General features: G+C 35.8%; 1 protein-coding gene across 2 annotated transcripts in view; it reads right to left on the bottom strand.

The window, feature by feature from the left end:
* LOC135641228 (protein RST1-like) overlaps window positions 1-16,788 on the bottom strand; it is a 35,046-nt gene extending 18,258 nt beyond the window's left edge. Inside the window, exons 1-11 of one of the 2 annotated variants that reach the window (XM_065156446.1) lie at window positions 16,259-16,788; window positions 15,644-15,916; window positions 15,128-15,223; window positions 10,410-10,686; window positions 9,612-9,859; window positions 9,388-9,529; window positions 8,997-9,184; window positions 8,190-8,290; window positions 3,781-3,856; window positions 1,176-1,307; window positions 1,012-1,093 (exon numbers count right to left, since the gene is read on the bottom strand). In XM_065156446.1, the coding sequence (XP_065012518.1) occupies window positions 1,012-1,093; window positions 1,176-1,307; window positions 3,781-3,856; window positions 8,190-8,290; window positions 8,997-9,184; window positions 9,388-9,529; window positions 9,612-9,859; window positions 10,410-10,686; window positions 15,128-15,223; window positions 15,644-15,916; window positions 16,259-16,669 (2,026 nt within the window). In that variant the 5' untranslated portion in view covers window positions 16,670-16,788. The remainder of the gene's footprint in view (window positions 1-1,011; window positions 1,094-1,175; window positions 1,308-3,780; window positions 3,857-8,189; window positions 8,291-8,996; window positions 9,185-9,387; window positions 9,530-9,611; window positions 9,860-10,409; window positions 10,687-15,127; window positions 15,224-15,643; window positions 15,917-16,258) is intronic. The other variant, XM_065156447.1, reaches the window with a different exon arrangement.
* Window positions 16,789-17,918: the final 1,130 nt, after the last annotated feature.

The raw sequence follows: 17,918 nt of genomic DNA, 5'->3' as shown, positions 1-17,918 counted from the left end.
TTAGATGAAACCAAGCAGCAGCTAAACATTTCACCTATTTGAACCCAAAAATTGAGTTATTATTGTGTTGTTATTGCAGTAATGATTTTATTTTCTTTTATTGTCAAGCTGTATCTATATATCATTTGTGTCAATAAAAGATTCTTCATTTCTTATATATCAAGGTTCCCAAAATTAAAGACTTACTAGGTCCATTTGTCAACCTCTACTAGAGCCACATCATTAAGAAGAACCAAAAGATATTAAACATCAAATAATGTGAAATTTTCATGGAAGAAACAAGTATAAGTTGATACCTTACCCCAAAAACTATCAACAAAAAGAATCCATTTTGCTTTTCCTTTTCCAACAAATCAAAAAGTAAGCAGCAAAAGCCCTCATTTTCTGATGAACCAAACACCAAATATTTATTTTTTCCTTTAAGTATACCCGAAATTCCTAGAGCTTTGACATTTAGTTGTTCATCTTTCATTGATGACAAATTTACCAAAAATCAGACAAGCATGACAACCCAACAAGGACAACTTAACTATATAAAATGATGACCAAATCTGAAATGATCTAAAATGATTTTCATTATATTAATTGACTAGATATTTCAGATAAAAAGGAGTTCCCCAGGCCCTCGAAATCCGAAATGTTGGCCAACAATAATGAAACAAATCCAGAAATAACAAAACAAGCATCTTACAAAGTGGCATGTTAAAAATTCAAAGCTAATGTACCTTTAACTTCCTAAAAGACTAAAACCTCCAACATAAAAGATTCAGTAAGAACAACTGGAAAAGCAAACAACATACCAACAGCAATGAAAAGAGTTAACAGTTCACCAACCCTTTGACATCCCATATTATGGCAACTAATCACAACTATTAGAGGAATAAAACAAAGCTCTTCCAAAACATGGCACACGCAAATTCAAGGCTCATATAAACTTAAATTACAACAAAAGCATAGCCCTTCAACATAAAAAGAAATTTAAAAATCAATTATAAAATTCAAGAAGATTACCAATTACATCGGCTTCACAAAGATGAGCAAGGCTTTCCAATCCAAGAGCATGCACAAGAGGATCACGGCTCTCAATAGATGACTGTTAACAAAATTAATGAGAACTCTGTCGATCATTCGGTCTAGCCAACCAACAAGTTGAGAAAGAGCTTCTTTAAATTTACCGAGATAGACAATATGAGATCAACACCCCTGTCAGGATTATGGCAGCAGATATCACGCAGTGAAGCAGCAAGGCTAATACAAATTTCTCTCTGAGACATGAAATGAGAAAAGGCTTGGGGATCCAGAAGTCCCTAAATCAAGCAGAAGAAGATATTCAGTATTTCAGTGTCAAGTTTGAATTGGTGAGGCATTAGGTTGCTCCTACAACAACAACATAATGTCCCAACTAATTGGATTGACTACATGATTCATTTTCTGTCTTTGAACTCTAAATAAAATAGTATCTTTAATCTAATTAAAAACATTAAAATCTTTACTCAGTTCTAGGAATATCTTCAGAACTCTCCCACTATCTTTCCATGGACCACTAATATTAATTGTCCCATCTCGTCTAACTATAATATCTGTAGGTCCCCTTAAGAGCACGTCCATGCCATTCTTATTGTTTCTACCTCATTTTATCATCCATTGGAATTCCACCTAATCATTAAAAAAACATCTTTCCTAATTCCCTGTAACTCCACATATCCACCTCAGTCTTCTCATCTTAATGATCCAACACTCATATCCATAAAGCACAGTTGATTTAATAACTACTTTATAAAACTTATGATCATATAAAACTCCTCCTAAAGTACATACTTAGTTCTTCTCTTTATATTGCTAAAAATTTACTCTTCAAGATTTGCCTCCATAGTTCAATATTACAATTAATTTCCTTTAAACTCTCATCAATTAGAACAGTATCATCAGCAAATGATCATGGAGATTTTTCTTTTTGTTTTTTAGCAATTCAAAAGTATCCTCTTTCTCATCCCTAGTACCTAGCTTATTGTGAAATTTATCATAACCCTTGTATTTTGTCATACTTACAGCTCATTTACTTCTTTTTAAGTTACTATATATTTAAAGTTCTCATTTTTACAATTTTGCCAACCCATAAAGCATGATTTTTTTCATAGTAATTGCTTTTTGATCCTCCTCACATTACCACTAAATCTTCTCTTAACGCCACACCTCTACCATCAGATTCTCAATCCCTTTGTCACGATCCTAACCAAAGTTTGCAATTTCGGTCTGTACCGACATATCGAGCCTTGCTCGATATGATACGTACTGAGGCATACTGATAGTACGCCAGGGTGTACCGAGCAGTACGCCTAAAATAACTGAAAACCCTCTGAAAATACCTGAAAAATAGAAAAATAGTTCGGATAGAGTTTTTAAGTTATTAAAATATTTAGTATATTTTAGCAAAAATAATGTAAATTAGGTCAGAATAGTGTCATATATCTTTTTCGAGCTTTGAGGAGCAACCTTGTGCAAAGTTCGCAATTTCGATCCGTTCGGGATCATCCTTCCGTTAATATTGAATTATCGTTCTTCCTCTTAATCCTCCCAAATTAGCCTCATAAATTTGATCCAATCCACAAATCGTTGCTTTGTTGAGTTTAGGAGAGTGAAAATGTGAGAATAAGAGAGAGATTGTGAGTGAAAAAGAGTTTGATAGAGCTTAAGAGATTGTGAGAGTGAAATGAATTTAAAGAGGAAGGAGAAAGGGTTTAAAGTTTAAACATCCTTTAGGTTGCCTCCAACGGTCAAATTGACCGTTTGAAACCCGATATAGGTCAATAACGGTCAGTTTCAATCGTTACCGCCCGATACAACCCCATATTGCCCAATATGTGAGAAACAAGGGAAAATATAGCAACCATATTTTCCCTAGAAATTCAATACTCCTATATCTTATTTCTTAAATTGAAGATGTTTTATGCCAAAAAAAATACATTTGTCTACTTGATGACCAATATTAGGACATCATACATGGTGAGAAACAAGGGAAAATATAGCAACTATATTTACATGCAACAAGAAAAGGTATACATAATCAATAAGCAAATGATATGTTCCTAGTGAAACAAAAAAACGTTTGCATGCTCAATAATCAACATTCTATAGACAAAAGTGAAGTGCCACTTCCCAAATACCAAAATGTTGCAAAATGTTGTCCAAGACAATGTCTTGTCCTTTGTGCACAAATATGGCTTTTAGCTGCATATGAATTCTGCTTGGGTTCTTGCTGCTGTATTGCAATATATGTTCATGAAAAACCGATAACGAGAGTAAAAACAACTCCACAATATTATCAGTATAGTAATTACTTATCTTTATTACAAAATACAATGTTAATTGGTAGACTGTGCTCATCCATTTATTTGCATCACATGCTTGTCTACTGATATTCTGCAATTTTGAAATTTTCCTTCCATACGTTTTCACTGTAAGATACAATGGTCAAGCTTATTTGCTATTGCAAGTAATCCACAAAAATCAAACTGCATTAAGGATTGTGATTGTGATTGTGATATCTGAGTTCCTGAATTTGCTTAACACTAGTGCTTAATTCTACTCGAAAGTTAGTTATCCTTATTCCTTAATGCCTCACCTTCCAGCAACTAAAGGTAATTCCTTGAATTTGCTATAGCTAAATGTATATATGTTGGCAGAAGAAGTAACATTCAGGCAGAACTAAGACAAGTGACAGAAGGAGATCAATAACATCCAAAAGGAATCAATGTAGTAAAATTAAATAATTCAACTTACTTGCAAAGTTCCAAAAGCCGTATCATTGATAACCCATGTCTTACATAGTAGACGAACAGCTGTGCCATATAACACACTGGAAAATGAAAAACAATATAATGCTATATAAGCAACTCACTCTCCCATGAGGATAGCTCTAGGATTAAAATTGTCACTACTATTATCATCACCTTACAAAGCACGATCAACAGAGGATATGATGTGGTACATCCCAACTAAAGGTCCTACAATATCAATATGTTGATCTAATTCAGAATTTTGATGTTTATAAGTACAATCCTAACTCTTAAGCATGCAGTGGATGCAATATATACCATGGAATAGAACATGGCATGTAACCATATCAGCAGCTCATGAGCATGTGACGCAGGAGAAACCTGCACACCAAGCATATACATGGAAGCCTAGAGCTGAGTCAAATGAGGTAAAGGTTTAAATCATAGTATTTTTATTCTAGTTTACTTAGGTTTTCATGATTCAATTGAATCTATATTGCCATCACTTTACAAATTGAGCGACCATGGAGACTTCTTAAAGAGCTTGGTGAGTACTATCTATCTTACAAAATCCTAAAAGGAGAGATTTTCCCATAGAAAATACAGGCCAGGTTGGTTAAGATCATAATGGAAGAGTCTTAGCCTTTCAAATAGTCAACAACTTCCTCTTTCAGTTTGCCTATAAAATCCTAGTATTGAGACACTTTACTTGGAAAATGGTATACTATTAGATGTGATGAGGTTCAGTCTAGGCAAGGCACATCATGCCAGCTCCAAACAAACAAGAACAAGGCCTTACATGGCAAGTAAATATTCAAAGGTTACTTTAGTAGTTTGATATCAGAGCAAAAGCAATGTAAAAATCCTTTATCAATCATATTGATGAAGAAAGTTTGAGACACAATTCATCTATCCGAAGTACAAACGTAGAACCTTGACAAATTATCTGTTTCGAAGGGAAGGTACTTCAATATAGAAAGTGAGTTTGATACAGTATATTAGCTTTGAAGTAAAGCAGAAAAAAAATGGATTAGAAAACAACTTAATAACGGAAAAAACACTTAGTAGCTCCTATACAAAGGAGATGTCAGATCTGGCAGAAAAGAGTTTTACTGAATTCATAATTGATGATTCTCATAGTATAAAACATGTACCAGTTCAAAGACTAAATTGATATGCACTGATGTTATTCATAACTTGGAGAGTATCACTGATTTAATCATAAACATGAAAAAAATTAGCTGGACTATTTCTTCAATTTTTAACTTGCCAGAATTTTGATTTGGCTTCAACTGGAAGAACATTGGCGACCACTGAATGCAGGGGAAGAGAGTACAGCAATCAATGTCAAAAGTTGATAACTTTGGTTTAGTCTTTTTAGATACAGGCGTGCATATATTCTAAGTATCAATGATTGTTATATTGTTTCCTTTGGATATTACTTTCAAGGTCCCAAAAGAGTTGCAACTAACCAACTAGTCTTCGTACAATGTCTGTATGATGGAACTTGGAAGTACTAAAAAGATTTGAATTTCTTTAAAAGTTAATTTTGTTTCCAGGGGGTCAATCAAGAAGAGTTTTGGTTGGTTAACAGTTTTGCATCTATCCGTAGAGTCCTCATAGAGAGACCTATGAGAGTCCAATCTATTCTGAACAGGAAAAAACAGAAACCTCCCTAAATGAATATTTGATATGTAATAAATTGCCAGCCACAAACTCCTATCTTCCCCTTTCTTTATTCTGTTTTTTTTTCCCCTCCCATTTCCCCCTTGTCTAAACCATTAGGATCTGATTTTCTTCTGGAAGTCACTTCATAGTTCATAGAACATTACACATTTAATTCAATCTAAACAAACTAATTAATTGTAACTGGGCCCAATCTAGTAGGTGTGACCTTCAGCGGTTCCCCCATTATTACCTTCCCTTTCTTGCCCACTTGAGACATAAACAAGCCCATCCTAAGGTCACCATTAGACATGGGCATATTTTCTTCAATCTATATCATTTAGTTCCCAATTGAGACAGTAATTAGGGCTCCTTAGGTTTGCAAGCTCCCAGCAACGTGAATCACAATTACTTTTTGAATTGTTTATCGCAACCATCTAAATTCAAATTAATCAGTGCAATAAGTTACATAACACTGTAGGCTTTAGACTGGTCATATAACCTAAAAGGCAGTCAACTATCTCAGCATACATCAAAATGTGATTATCCCCATACCATAAAAAATTATAGCTTTCTTAGAAAAAAAAAATCTTACAAAAAGAACAAGAACATTGAACAAGGCAAAGCACAAGCTACGTAGGCTTGCTAGTTTCCAAAATTACCTTTAGTGTTCCACATCATAAATCACAATAACCTTTTCAATTGTTGGTCACTTCCATCAAAATTCAAATTAATCAGTTACAATTAACACTGCAAACTTTACACTGGTCAAATAACCTAGAAGGTAGTAGGGTTTGCCGTGCCACATCATACCACTTGGTACGGGCGGTACGTACCAATCCAATAGGGGACAAGTACGTGGACCACCCTGTACTAGGTGGTATATACTAAAAGATTTTGTATCGCTCAATGCGGGCCTATACCGCTCAATAACGATCGAAATCCAATCGTTACAAACCTGTACCGATTGATAACGATCAAATTTTGATCATTACTGACTAATGGCTGAGATCTAATCCTTTCCAATGGTCATATCCATTTGAAAGGGTTTTTAAACCCTTTCCTCCTCATCTTTCACCCCCTTTCACTCTCTCAATCTCTTTCTCACTCACTTCTTTCTCTAATTCTCACATTTGTACTTTTTTAAAACTTCACAACGCTACGATTTGTGGATTGGATCAAGATTGGGAAGCTAATTAAGGAGGATTAACACTTTAAGTTAGAAGAAGAACTCTCTAATCAAAGGCACATAGACAACTTCTCAATTGCATTCAACAATCAGCTCAATCCGGAGATAAGATAGCGGCACGGATAGCAATGCCTCGACCGACAATGACGGCGATGCCCAAGAGTTGATGGTCCCGTCCAAATAGATTGAGACTGATGCATGGACCGAGAAGCAGTATTTTACGCATACCACCCAAAATTCATATCATGGAGCTTGATGTAATAGTTGCTCATTCTTCTCCAAGTAGTAGTACGGTGATCGATCTTATGATACAGAGTAATATATCAGTGGCGAAAGTAGAGGTTTTGACATTCTCCATGCTCCGCACCAATACAGGACACAATCGTACTTGTCTTAAGAGCCGCCATGAACACATGTGATTCACAACGATCAAACTACAGCCATCACCATATTGATGCACCAATGACATATGGTGAATCAGTATACTAAGTCATGAGATCAATTTCAAGATTAGGTCCAACAAACAAATCAAATCAATATAGAAATATATAGGATCGAGGACCCCGATCCACTGCCAGTGGAGTCCTGTCATTATTTTTTGTGGTAAAATCAGGTATATCTACCGATCGATTGCTTGATTCATCAGAATATTAAGGTTTAAGTTATTCAACAAATAATGTATCAATTCAAATTATTTCTTTGCAGATAATTCAATATCAACAGAAGGACAATCTGAAACGTACCTCAAAGCTACTCCTCAAAACTCGAAAAAGATATGTGCCATTATTATTTTCTAATTTAGATTATTTGTGCTAAAATTATACTAAATTTATATTTATTTCCAACTTAAAAACTTTAATCTATTTTTTTTTATTTTTAAAAATTTTTGGAACTATTTTTTATCATTTTTTCATGCCATCAGTATGCCCCATTGTACCGACACACGATACGTTGATACAAAGCAGTACGTAACGTACCGTCGATCAACCAGTACACCAGCTCAAACCTTGGAAGATGGTAAACTATCTCAAAACTATAGCATCTTAAAAGTAAAATTTTACAAAGAATAAGAATTAAACCAAGAAGGTAAAGGACAATCTAGGCAGGCTTGCTAGTTTCCAATGTTACCTTTGGACCATGCATCATAAATCACAATCACCTTTTGATTGTTTGTCACTTCCATCTAATTTCAAATTAATCAGTTACAAGTTACGCAAAAACACACTGGTCATATAACCGAAGGGGTTCAACTATCTCAAAATATACCAAAAGAGGATTATCCCCGTACCATCTCAAACTCTGTAGCATCTTATACATAACGAAAAAGAAAACTAGGAAGGTAAGGGACAAGCTAGGCAATGATAGTAGACAACTCTAAAAAATACTGCAGCATACAAACCAACAGCAAGAACAATCAAAATATCTTTTTAAGATACTAATAATTTAGATAAAAACATCGCAAAATAATCAACTATAAAGAATCATGAAGAGCAATCATGTAAGAACCATTTGTATATGGTAAATGAACATAACCATAAGATAAACTGATAGATACATACGGATTTGCACTCTTGTGGAGCATTGGCAACACTGTTTGTAAAATTAACGGAACCATAACAGAATGTGTAGCGAGCGATGGAAGCATTTCCAGAAGTCTGGGCTGCAATAGATAAATAAAGGTTCCAAGGAAAATCAACCATTAAGTTAATACAATCTAAAATACTATTCAATGTGCCTTGCCATGATGGTAGGTGCAGTGTCGGTAAATTATTGCAAAAAGGTGGTAACACTTTTATATGTCCCCACTACTGATGTAGCAATAACAGCAGTGGTTGTGATCCACAGCATGGCATATGAATGTCATCAAGTTCAACCAAAACTGATAGCTGATGGCTGCTACTTCCACTACCATTAATAACAGCTGATTTCACGTTGAATACACAGCAAAAAACAACTATAGTCTCCTAGGAAACCATGGAACAAAGATGAGTAGTGATAAATACACTATATCTTCAATTTGACAACTTGAACAGCACCCAAAATAATCATGTTGATTTCTGACAAAAGTACTGATGATAAATGCAGTGGCGGTTTGGAAATGGTGATAAATGGTCATATCAGAAAGACTGATAATAACAAACATGGAGATAGAGCATCAGTCGCAACAATGGCAAGAATAATGATAGCAGTAATGGTCTAATGCAAAGTTAGAAGTAAATTTCAACATTCCTTCCATCTATGTTTTAAAGTTTAACTGATTTTTCACACCAATTTTTAAATCAGTGTTTTGTTAGTAACTTCTTCCTCCATTATTTTTACACTTCTTTCAGTTTTGTGAAGATAAATAAACATGGTTACTGACTTACCAACATTTTAAGGGAGTCACACTTGTCTCTGCATAGCATCTTAATGTGGAAGAGAACTGTTAGCAGCAGTGGCATACCCAGTTTATAATCCATTCCACCAATTGCAGCCAAAGAATCAACAGCAGACGTGCTAAGTTTAGGATGTACAAGCAAAATCGAAGCCACAGAGCTAAATAATGAAGTTAATCCTATAAAACAGAATAAACTGTCATCACGCACCGGAAGTACAAGTTTAACAAGTTATATCAATCCAATACACTTAATAAAAAAAACCACACTTGAGAAGGAAACACAGGTGACCAAGCTTGAAGTATGTTGAAATTACTAAAATGAACAATAACCTCCAAGGTGAAACTTGAAATATGTTGAAATTACTAAAATGGACAATAACCTCCTGAGGAACTTTCTGGTGATTGAATAATTGAATTATATTTTTGCCTTCTAACGGTTGACAGGTACTCTTTCAGTTGAGACGTCCAACTTGTCATTACACCACATTGTGACCCAATAAATCCAATTTTTTCATCATGATTCTGCATCAATAAGTTAACTGAATCTAAGGCATCTATTCAAGAAAAGACATATATGTTAAAATAAGATACAGTATCAGATAACCTGGAACCAAAGATGATGCAGAAGCCTTAGAAGAATAAATCCTAGCCTCAAAGTAGACGTTCCAGACGTAGGGATCTGCACTTTTCTCGGATCATCTGACAACTCTAAAACTTGCCTGGTTGCTCTTGAAAGTAAGTGAGATGCCGAAGCTTTAACAGATTGAGAAGGAGAGGACAATAGGTTGATGAGAGGAAAGATACACAAAAGATCTTCACCATGGTAACAAGCAATTCCTTTGCTATTGTCTTCTGCAATAAAAGCAATGCATAAGCCATTTCTATAGGAAATCTCAAACAGATGGAAACAACTTAAGTTATTCATTTGCAAGAAATCCTATTCAATTGCAAAATAAAGCAGCCGATTGAAAACAAAGAGAACATAATTATCAGTGCCTCACTACAAAATTCCTGTTCTTAAGATATTCCTCCAAATTTCTCAACGAGGAAGAAGTTCAAGTTCAAAAAACAAAGAAGTTACTGGGTGATCTTGTATGACATTAGCCATTTACCAGCCCTACATGTTTCTTGTTCAACTGTCAGGACATTGGTTCATCCGAGATAATTTGAGCTGCAAAACGGGGCCTCCAAAAAGAAATGAGAGAAATATTCCAAGTCAGTTACTTGCCCATGCATATTTTGCTGTGTGGTGCAATAAAAAGGCAATTTTACGATTTGCATGATCTTTCCAAGCAAGAAGTGTAAAATGACTACTCAAAATTCCCAAGGAAGATACCAGGCTTTGCTAAACTATTATGCATATAAGAATTTGTTTCAAGAAAATGTGAGGAAAAAAATGCACCATTTTCTTTCTTCCACTCATTCAAGAAAATTAAAAGCTTCAAAGCAGACAAGTGCTCATGTTCAAACTCCGCCTGGGTGAGAATGATGGAGACAGACACAATAACTGTAACAAGCTCAGCCGGATATGGCAAGCCACAGTTTCTCTGGGCCACCAATAGACGCTTTGCCAATTCAAGAAGAATTTCAACTCCACCCCAAGGCTTAGTACAGCCAATAGCCACTGACAACAGATTCTCTAGTAGCTCAATACCACATGCTTTGGCATCAATGCTAACCTGCTTCGATGTTTAAGGTTAAATTAGCATGATAAATTTCCAGATAAAAGTAGTATTCTGAAAAGAACAAATAAACATCCCAATGGCACAAGTAAATTACTGCCAACTTGATATACAATCATGTCATGTCACAAATACTCAGATATTGGATATAAACATGCTCATAAGCTTCCTGTAGATGTGACTATGCCTATAATGCACTCCAGAACAGAATAACAAACTAATATAAAATGTCAGAACTAACAACATTCTTCAAAATGTCATATAACAAGTATGGCTCATCTTGTTTTTGTCCTGGTGTTGGTCCTTAGTGTCTCTCACTCTTTGACAAGAACACCAAAATCAAATGTAATCCAAAACAACAAAACCCAAATTCCCAATGCACGCACCAAAATCAAACTATACAACCTCATGATTCCAGAATCCTCCTACATTTTCCGTACAGCACAATCAAATCAATGTCTCTAATCACATGTCGATGTCATCTTTTGTTTCTCCCTATTGAAAAAAAAAAATGATCAAATAAATGAAGCATGTTGACACTCTATTTCCACTCAGTCTCCTCTGATTTTCCATGATAATTAAAGCTTTCACAGAGGAACCAAAGTGGGAACCCATTTGATTCCCTTGTTTTTATAGATTTTTCGATCTTACATTTAGTTACCTGAAACAGATCACAGAGACACAGACACCTTCAAAGAAGGACAAAATAGAGAATCAAATTGCATTTCACCTGAATAGTCCACACTAAGGGTGGGGAGGGGGTTATGATGATATATAGGTTCGATGGGCACACTACTAGTAACAGGGGCTACAGAATTTTAGGCCATGTGGACAAAGGTCTGTTATACCAAACATTCCGGGCCAGTGGGCCTATTGGGTCAGGCACAACACAAGTCTAAACAGAAAAGTGATTTCCTTAATAGAGAACCCCATCAGCTTGTGGCTAAGACCATAAATCTTAGAGGTTATCTTAATTACAGAAACTCTTTCTTTTTCCACCTCTTTCTTTGTCCGATGCCCCGCAACCCAACCCCTCCTCCTCTTCTTGCTTAGACAAATACTAGGCTCAATGTTCCTCTTCTCTTCGCATCCTTGCCTCTTTCACTCCCTCTTCACTATTTCCCCACTTCTGCCACCAATGTTCTGCTGCTTATTAGCATCTACGATTTTCTCTTAAGGTGCTCAACATGGAGCATGCTACAGGGAATCAATGAAACCTCATTCAATGGTACTGAATGCCACAGATGATTTTATAAGTCCCTATCACAAAGAACAAACCCACTAATTAATAACTCAAAGTGAAAACAGGACTAAATTTAAAGTTGGAGACCAGACACCAACCTAAGCTAGTAAACCAGTCAAGACTGAGATCAGCCAGGATCAAGTCTAACTAATTAGGCCCATAGACTTATTGGTTTAGCCTATGCACCATAAGGGCCTATTTGACTATATCAAATTTCAAAGACCTTAAATTATAAATTTATGATTTTAGTGGAATTATAATTTATTTACATCTGCCTATAAATTTGGGAATTTAGTGTCATTAGACTCCATATTCCTGTAATTTACCCAACCAATTCATTTTCTTATACTGTCAGATTAACAAAGTAAATTTCAAATTTATGGTTGTTTCATCAAGCATGTTTTGTACATGAATTGGTTAATGTAATGTATATTGATCAGGATTTTTGTGCCAAATAGCAACAACATGTTGAATAGCCAAGAAGTCAACTTTGATTGATAATGTATGAGATCATAATATCGATGCATATGATGGGTGATTCAATCTAATCCTTTTATCCGCATTTTGGTCGTTTTATCTTGAACAGCTATCAACCTTTACCCTGTTTCACGAGGCAAAGAGGAATATATAAGTAACAATCTATCAGTAGTTAAAATTATTATGTGAAGTGTCTTCTCACACTAGTAAAAATACACTTCCTGAAATTTGACTTTCCTTCAGTGTCATGTTTTTCTTCCAAGCCATACACAAGAATGGCTTTAAGAATATTTTGGATCCATGAGCAGTACCAGTTACATTTATCAACTGTCCAATGCATGCAGACTGTTGCACAGGATACATGAATTTATCGCAGATCCGGTGTGCATATCTTGATTCAGAATAATTTAATATCATAGACTGCTGTATTGACCAATCTGGATTATCTAAACTACGATTCAATCTGAACAATATAATTGTTTTAAAAAATCAAGTTGCATAAATAAAAATATTAAAATATATTTTATAATCTTTTCAAGAAAGTTCAGAAACAACAAAAGTATGAGATCATTTTGATGAAAAATTTCAACACATTCATAGCTTTGTAGTCTTCTAAGTTCCAAGAAAATTACCTTGACATTACATGATGCAGTATGTATCATGAACCAAAATAATGAACTACCGAAATGTACCTCCATCCATGTACCATGACTCATGCTAAGTGGAGCACTCATACACACCAACAACAACAACAAGCAATAATATGCCAACAATGGATATTTGCCATCCTTGAGCTCTGACACCATACCCACATTCATAGCCCAACACAAACAATGTTTGAAGCAACTATCTTTCATAGCCAAAAGCATCACCAGCTTATGCTCTGATCCGAGTAGCATGGGAAACGTGGATTCCCATGTGAACCAGCAAGGACTACCTTGCAAGGCTAAATACTCCGGGGTCACCAATAGCGAAGTAGTACCATGAGGGAAAGGTGAAAAGAACCCCCATCGGGAAGTAAAATAGAACATGAAACCGTGAGTTCCCACGCAATGGAAGGAGAATGTGATTTCTAACAATGTGTCTATTGAAGAATGAGTTGACGACTCATAGGCAATGGCTGGCTTGGTTAAGGTAACCAACCGGAGTCGTAGCAAAAGCGAATCTTCATAGAACGATAGTCACTACTTATGAACCCAAACCTAGGTGATCTATCCATGACCAGCATGAAGCTTGGGTGAAACTAAGCAAAGGTCCAAACCGACTGATGTTGAAGAATCAATGAATGAGTTGTGGTTAGGGGGGTCAAATGCCTCTCGAGCCCAGAGCTAGCTGGTTCTTCCAGAAATGTGTTGAGGCATAGCAGTTGACTAGACATCTCGGGGTAAAGCAATAATGTTATTATGAATAGTTTATCTTATGTTATTATGGAATTCGATGTTGGATTAACCCATGGAATCATCTATGGGTGCACATTGAAATCCCCACCTTGTGGTAAGCTATATAATGAACAGAAACCCATATGTTGGCCGCTTTATTTGTAAGTTGTAACAACCCAAGTGCAACTTATTTGTGAAAAGTGAAGCTTGCTAACATGAGCCAAGCGTATACCTCAAGTAACAAACAATTTGTAAAGAAATCTCTCCTTTCTTTCCCATTGGATGCTCATAATAACAAGTAAATGTGGTTCTACCTATAATTTATTCTACGGGACCATTGTCTATTTATACTTCATTAAAATGGCTCAATTACATTGTTTTATTGAAATCCTTCTTTATCCTCCATACATGATGCTACCACAACAACAATGACATGTCACAATGTCCCAACTATTTGGAGCTACATAGATCTTTTCCCTCATTGAGCTCTTTGTAAGGTGATATTTCTAATAAAATCAAAGAGCATTCAAATCTACTTTTATTGTTCTAGTGATATCTTCTTAGGTATCCCTCTAACTCTCTTTGTACCATTAATTGTAATAAACTAAGATTTGACATTGGTAAGTATTCTCTGAACATGAACATATAATCTTGAATAATTCTCCCCCATCCCGACCTCTGTCAAGCTTCACATAGCTATTCATAGATGAAAAGTTTTTTTTTTCATATTTCTGGTAACTCCGCACATCCATTTCAAATTTGTGTCTGAGCTACACTAACTCTTTTAGGGTCTTCCATTTGAAAAGCTCAATACCAAAAGATGCAGGGCTAAAATAAAGATAAATGCTCCACACTAGAAAGAAACTATAATCTAGCTAACATTTTCTTTTTTCTATTCTCCTAAAATAACACAGTATAGCTCCCTTGTAGACATGTTTCTAATGGTCACACAGCGGTTTTAAGAGAACAAATTTCTTCTATCTACCAATTTCCAGATATTGCCAAAGATGGTAAACATTTGGTCAACAAAGGTTACCATCTTTATTAGATACAGCATCATAATTTTATACACTTCCAAAATGAGAAGGATTCCAGATTACCATGTTTGTATCCTAAGAAACAACAATTTCCCTCTAAAGTAAACTATTCATTACCACCATCAGGAGACTAACACGTGAAAAATAAAATAGCAAAAAATTACAAACAACCTACCAAGAATGACCAATCATGCAAATGACAACAGTAAGGAAGCAAGGATCTCATGGAGCTTATAAAGTATACCTGACTAAATAAAGTAAAAACTTATAAGAAACAGTTTCCAGGCATATGAAGACATTACGGATTGGAATACGGTTTCGCCACAACTCAGCTGCTTCAAGACCACGATAAATGCATCGACCAAGTACTCTGAAGAAACCAACAGGCACTTGAAATCCTGATAAGCGGATAGAGTTGTGAGGTATTATCATGGAAATAAGAAAATATCATGCCAAACCAACAAAATCACTAGTCCAAAAATAATTACTTATTTCATTCATGAGGACTAAACAATGAGCACCAAGCAACAAGAGAACATTGTGCAAAACCGGCAAAATCATTAGCTTTCAAGACTTCATTTTTTCCAAGAGACACATAAAGAACATTAGGAGAGATTAAATTACCGATCTTCAGAAATCATTCCTGGAGGGCAACCTACTATGTTCCTAATATTATAATTTCAGAAGCTGATCTTGTCCATAAATATTATAATCAAAACTGGGGACATCATGTCGAGAAGTCACATCCAATCAAGTGCAAGAACATGCTATCACCAAAAACAGCAGGTAAAGCATGAAAAGTGTAGGAAAATTCTTGCCTCCTCATTTGCTAGTGGTAAGTGCCGTGTGCACCCAACAAGAAGATTCAATATGCCAATAGATTGTGATGGGAACGAACACGAGAATGATGCCACGGAAGAGATCAAATCCCTTGTAAAAGATGAAGAAGAAGAAGTCCGAAGAACTGAGAACAAGAGAAAAGGCCTCAAGAACCCCGAGACTGTCTCCATTCCGAGTGACTTGCTTTGCACTATAAATAACAAAACTTGCTGAATGAGTTCCTGGTGCACTTCTGTTCGACATGAAAGGACCTGCATCCAAAACGACAATAAAAAGCATACAAAAAAGTTACCAAGAATTGGCAGGAAAATACTGATTGTCATAGATTTCTTGATTTTGCAATAATCAATGAATGAGCGATGTACACTTCCAGGAACCTAATTTTCCCCTTCTCTCTTTTGTTTTCCCTCGTTCCCCTTTCACCAGAACTTTTATCTCCCCCTTCTACTCTTGTATTCCTATTTTTCCTTGAACGCGTGGCGATGATAAATTAGGGTTAGGGTTAGAGGATGCTGGGTTTCCAGAAAGATTCGACAGAGACGCGGTAACAATGAATCGCGATAAAGAGCAACAGGTTCGCGCATTGCCGCTACCTTGATGAAGGGGTGGAGCTCAACAGGGTCGAAGCGGCGGCCCCAGGACGGATCTGCACGGAAGGCGAAGCGGGCCAAGAAACCAATTCCCTTGACGAAAAGCGAGGCGAAGCCGGGTGTGCAGCCATCGAGGGCGGATTGGAGCTCGAGAAGGGCGGCGGGGACCGGGAGAAGGCCGTCCTTGACGAGGGAGCATAGCTCGCGGACGGCCTGGTCAGCGACGGGTGCGGAGGGGGAGCTAAGGCAGCGGGAGAGTGCGTCGCGAGCGGGGCCGGAGGCAAGGCCGAGTGGGGGAGGGGCGGAACGGAGCTTCTTGAAGAGAGAAGCGACGGCGAGGCGCTGGAAGGAGGGCTGCGGTAGGCGCGTCTTGTCGAGTAGGTGATCGAAGGAGGCGGCGGCGGACGACTCCATTCGCCCTCCTACGCTCTCCGACAGGGAGACGGATTCAGCGCAGAGAGTGACAAAGGAGAAGAGAAGAGCGCCGTCGGCGTGGTGAAGGGTATCAGACACGGTCCAGCGTACCAGGCAGTGACCGCGGACAAAGGTTTCAATCCATGAATATAATAACTCCAACAAGTAAATAACAATATTTATTTATTTATTTAAATAATTAGTAATAAATGACATCCGATTGCGCGCGATAAGATGGGCTTAACAAAAATAAATTGGATATTTTTTTTCTCTTTTTAATGACCTAAGTATTAGTCCTTCGCTTCGCTTGGTCGAAGCTTCGTTGATATTTAAACGCATGGTTTAAATATATAGGGTTCGAGATTGAAGTGTTATAATTAAGATATACAGTTACGAATGATATCGTTTGGTACGAGCGGTACGTATTGATCTGATAGTAAATCGATACGTGGATCGATCGTTATCAGTATTTTTTTATAAATAATATATATATAAGTGATATCATCTTTTATATATATATATATATATATATATATATATATATATATATATATATATATATATATATATATATATATATATATATATATATTATATATAAAGACAACATCGTCTCGTTTTTCTATGATGTCACGTTGTTTAAGGAGATGAGAGGCGACATCGTACTTTTTTTTTTACTTTTATATATATATATATATATATATATATATATATATATATATATATATATATATATATATATATATATATATATATATATATATATATATATATATATATATATATATATATATATATATATATATATATATATATATATATATATATATATAAAAGAAGAGAGGCGACGTCGTCCTACATAAAGAAGCGACGTTGCCTCACATGGGGGAGAAGGGAGGCGACGTCGTCGAATTTTTTTTTTACTTATATATATATATATATAAGAGAAGACATCGTCTTGCCTACGGAGAAGAGAAGCGACGTTGCCTCACGTGAGGGAGAAGGGAGGCGACGTCGTCAAAAAAAAAAAATTACTTATATATATATATATATATATATATATATATATATATCACTCGATATACAGTATCGTATTGTGAGAATATTAAAACTTCAGTACGATACGATATTTCAATTATTTGTTATAATATTATTTTCTTTTAGACCCAATGATAAAAGTAGGTCAAACTTTAGAAAATTATTTCTTTCCAAAAGTGTTTGTTAGGTATCTCTATTCATCGTTATCTCT

The sequence above is a fragment of the Musa acuminata genome, chromosome BXJ3-6 (assembly GCF_036884655.1).
Source record: "Musa acuminata AAA Group cultivar baxijiao chromosome BXJ3-6, Cavendish_Baxijiao_AAA, whole genome shotgun sequence".
Lineage (NCBI taxonomy): Eukaryota > Viridiplantae > Streptophyta > Magnoliopsida > Zingiberales > Musaceae > Musa > Musa acuminata.
The sequence above is the reverse complement of the archived record's forward strand: the minus strand, read 5'-3'. Positions and strand labels throughout refer to the sequence as shown.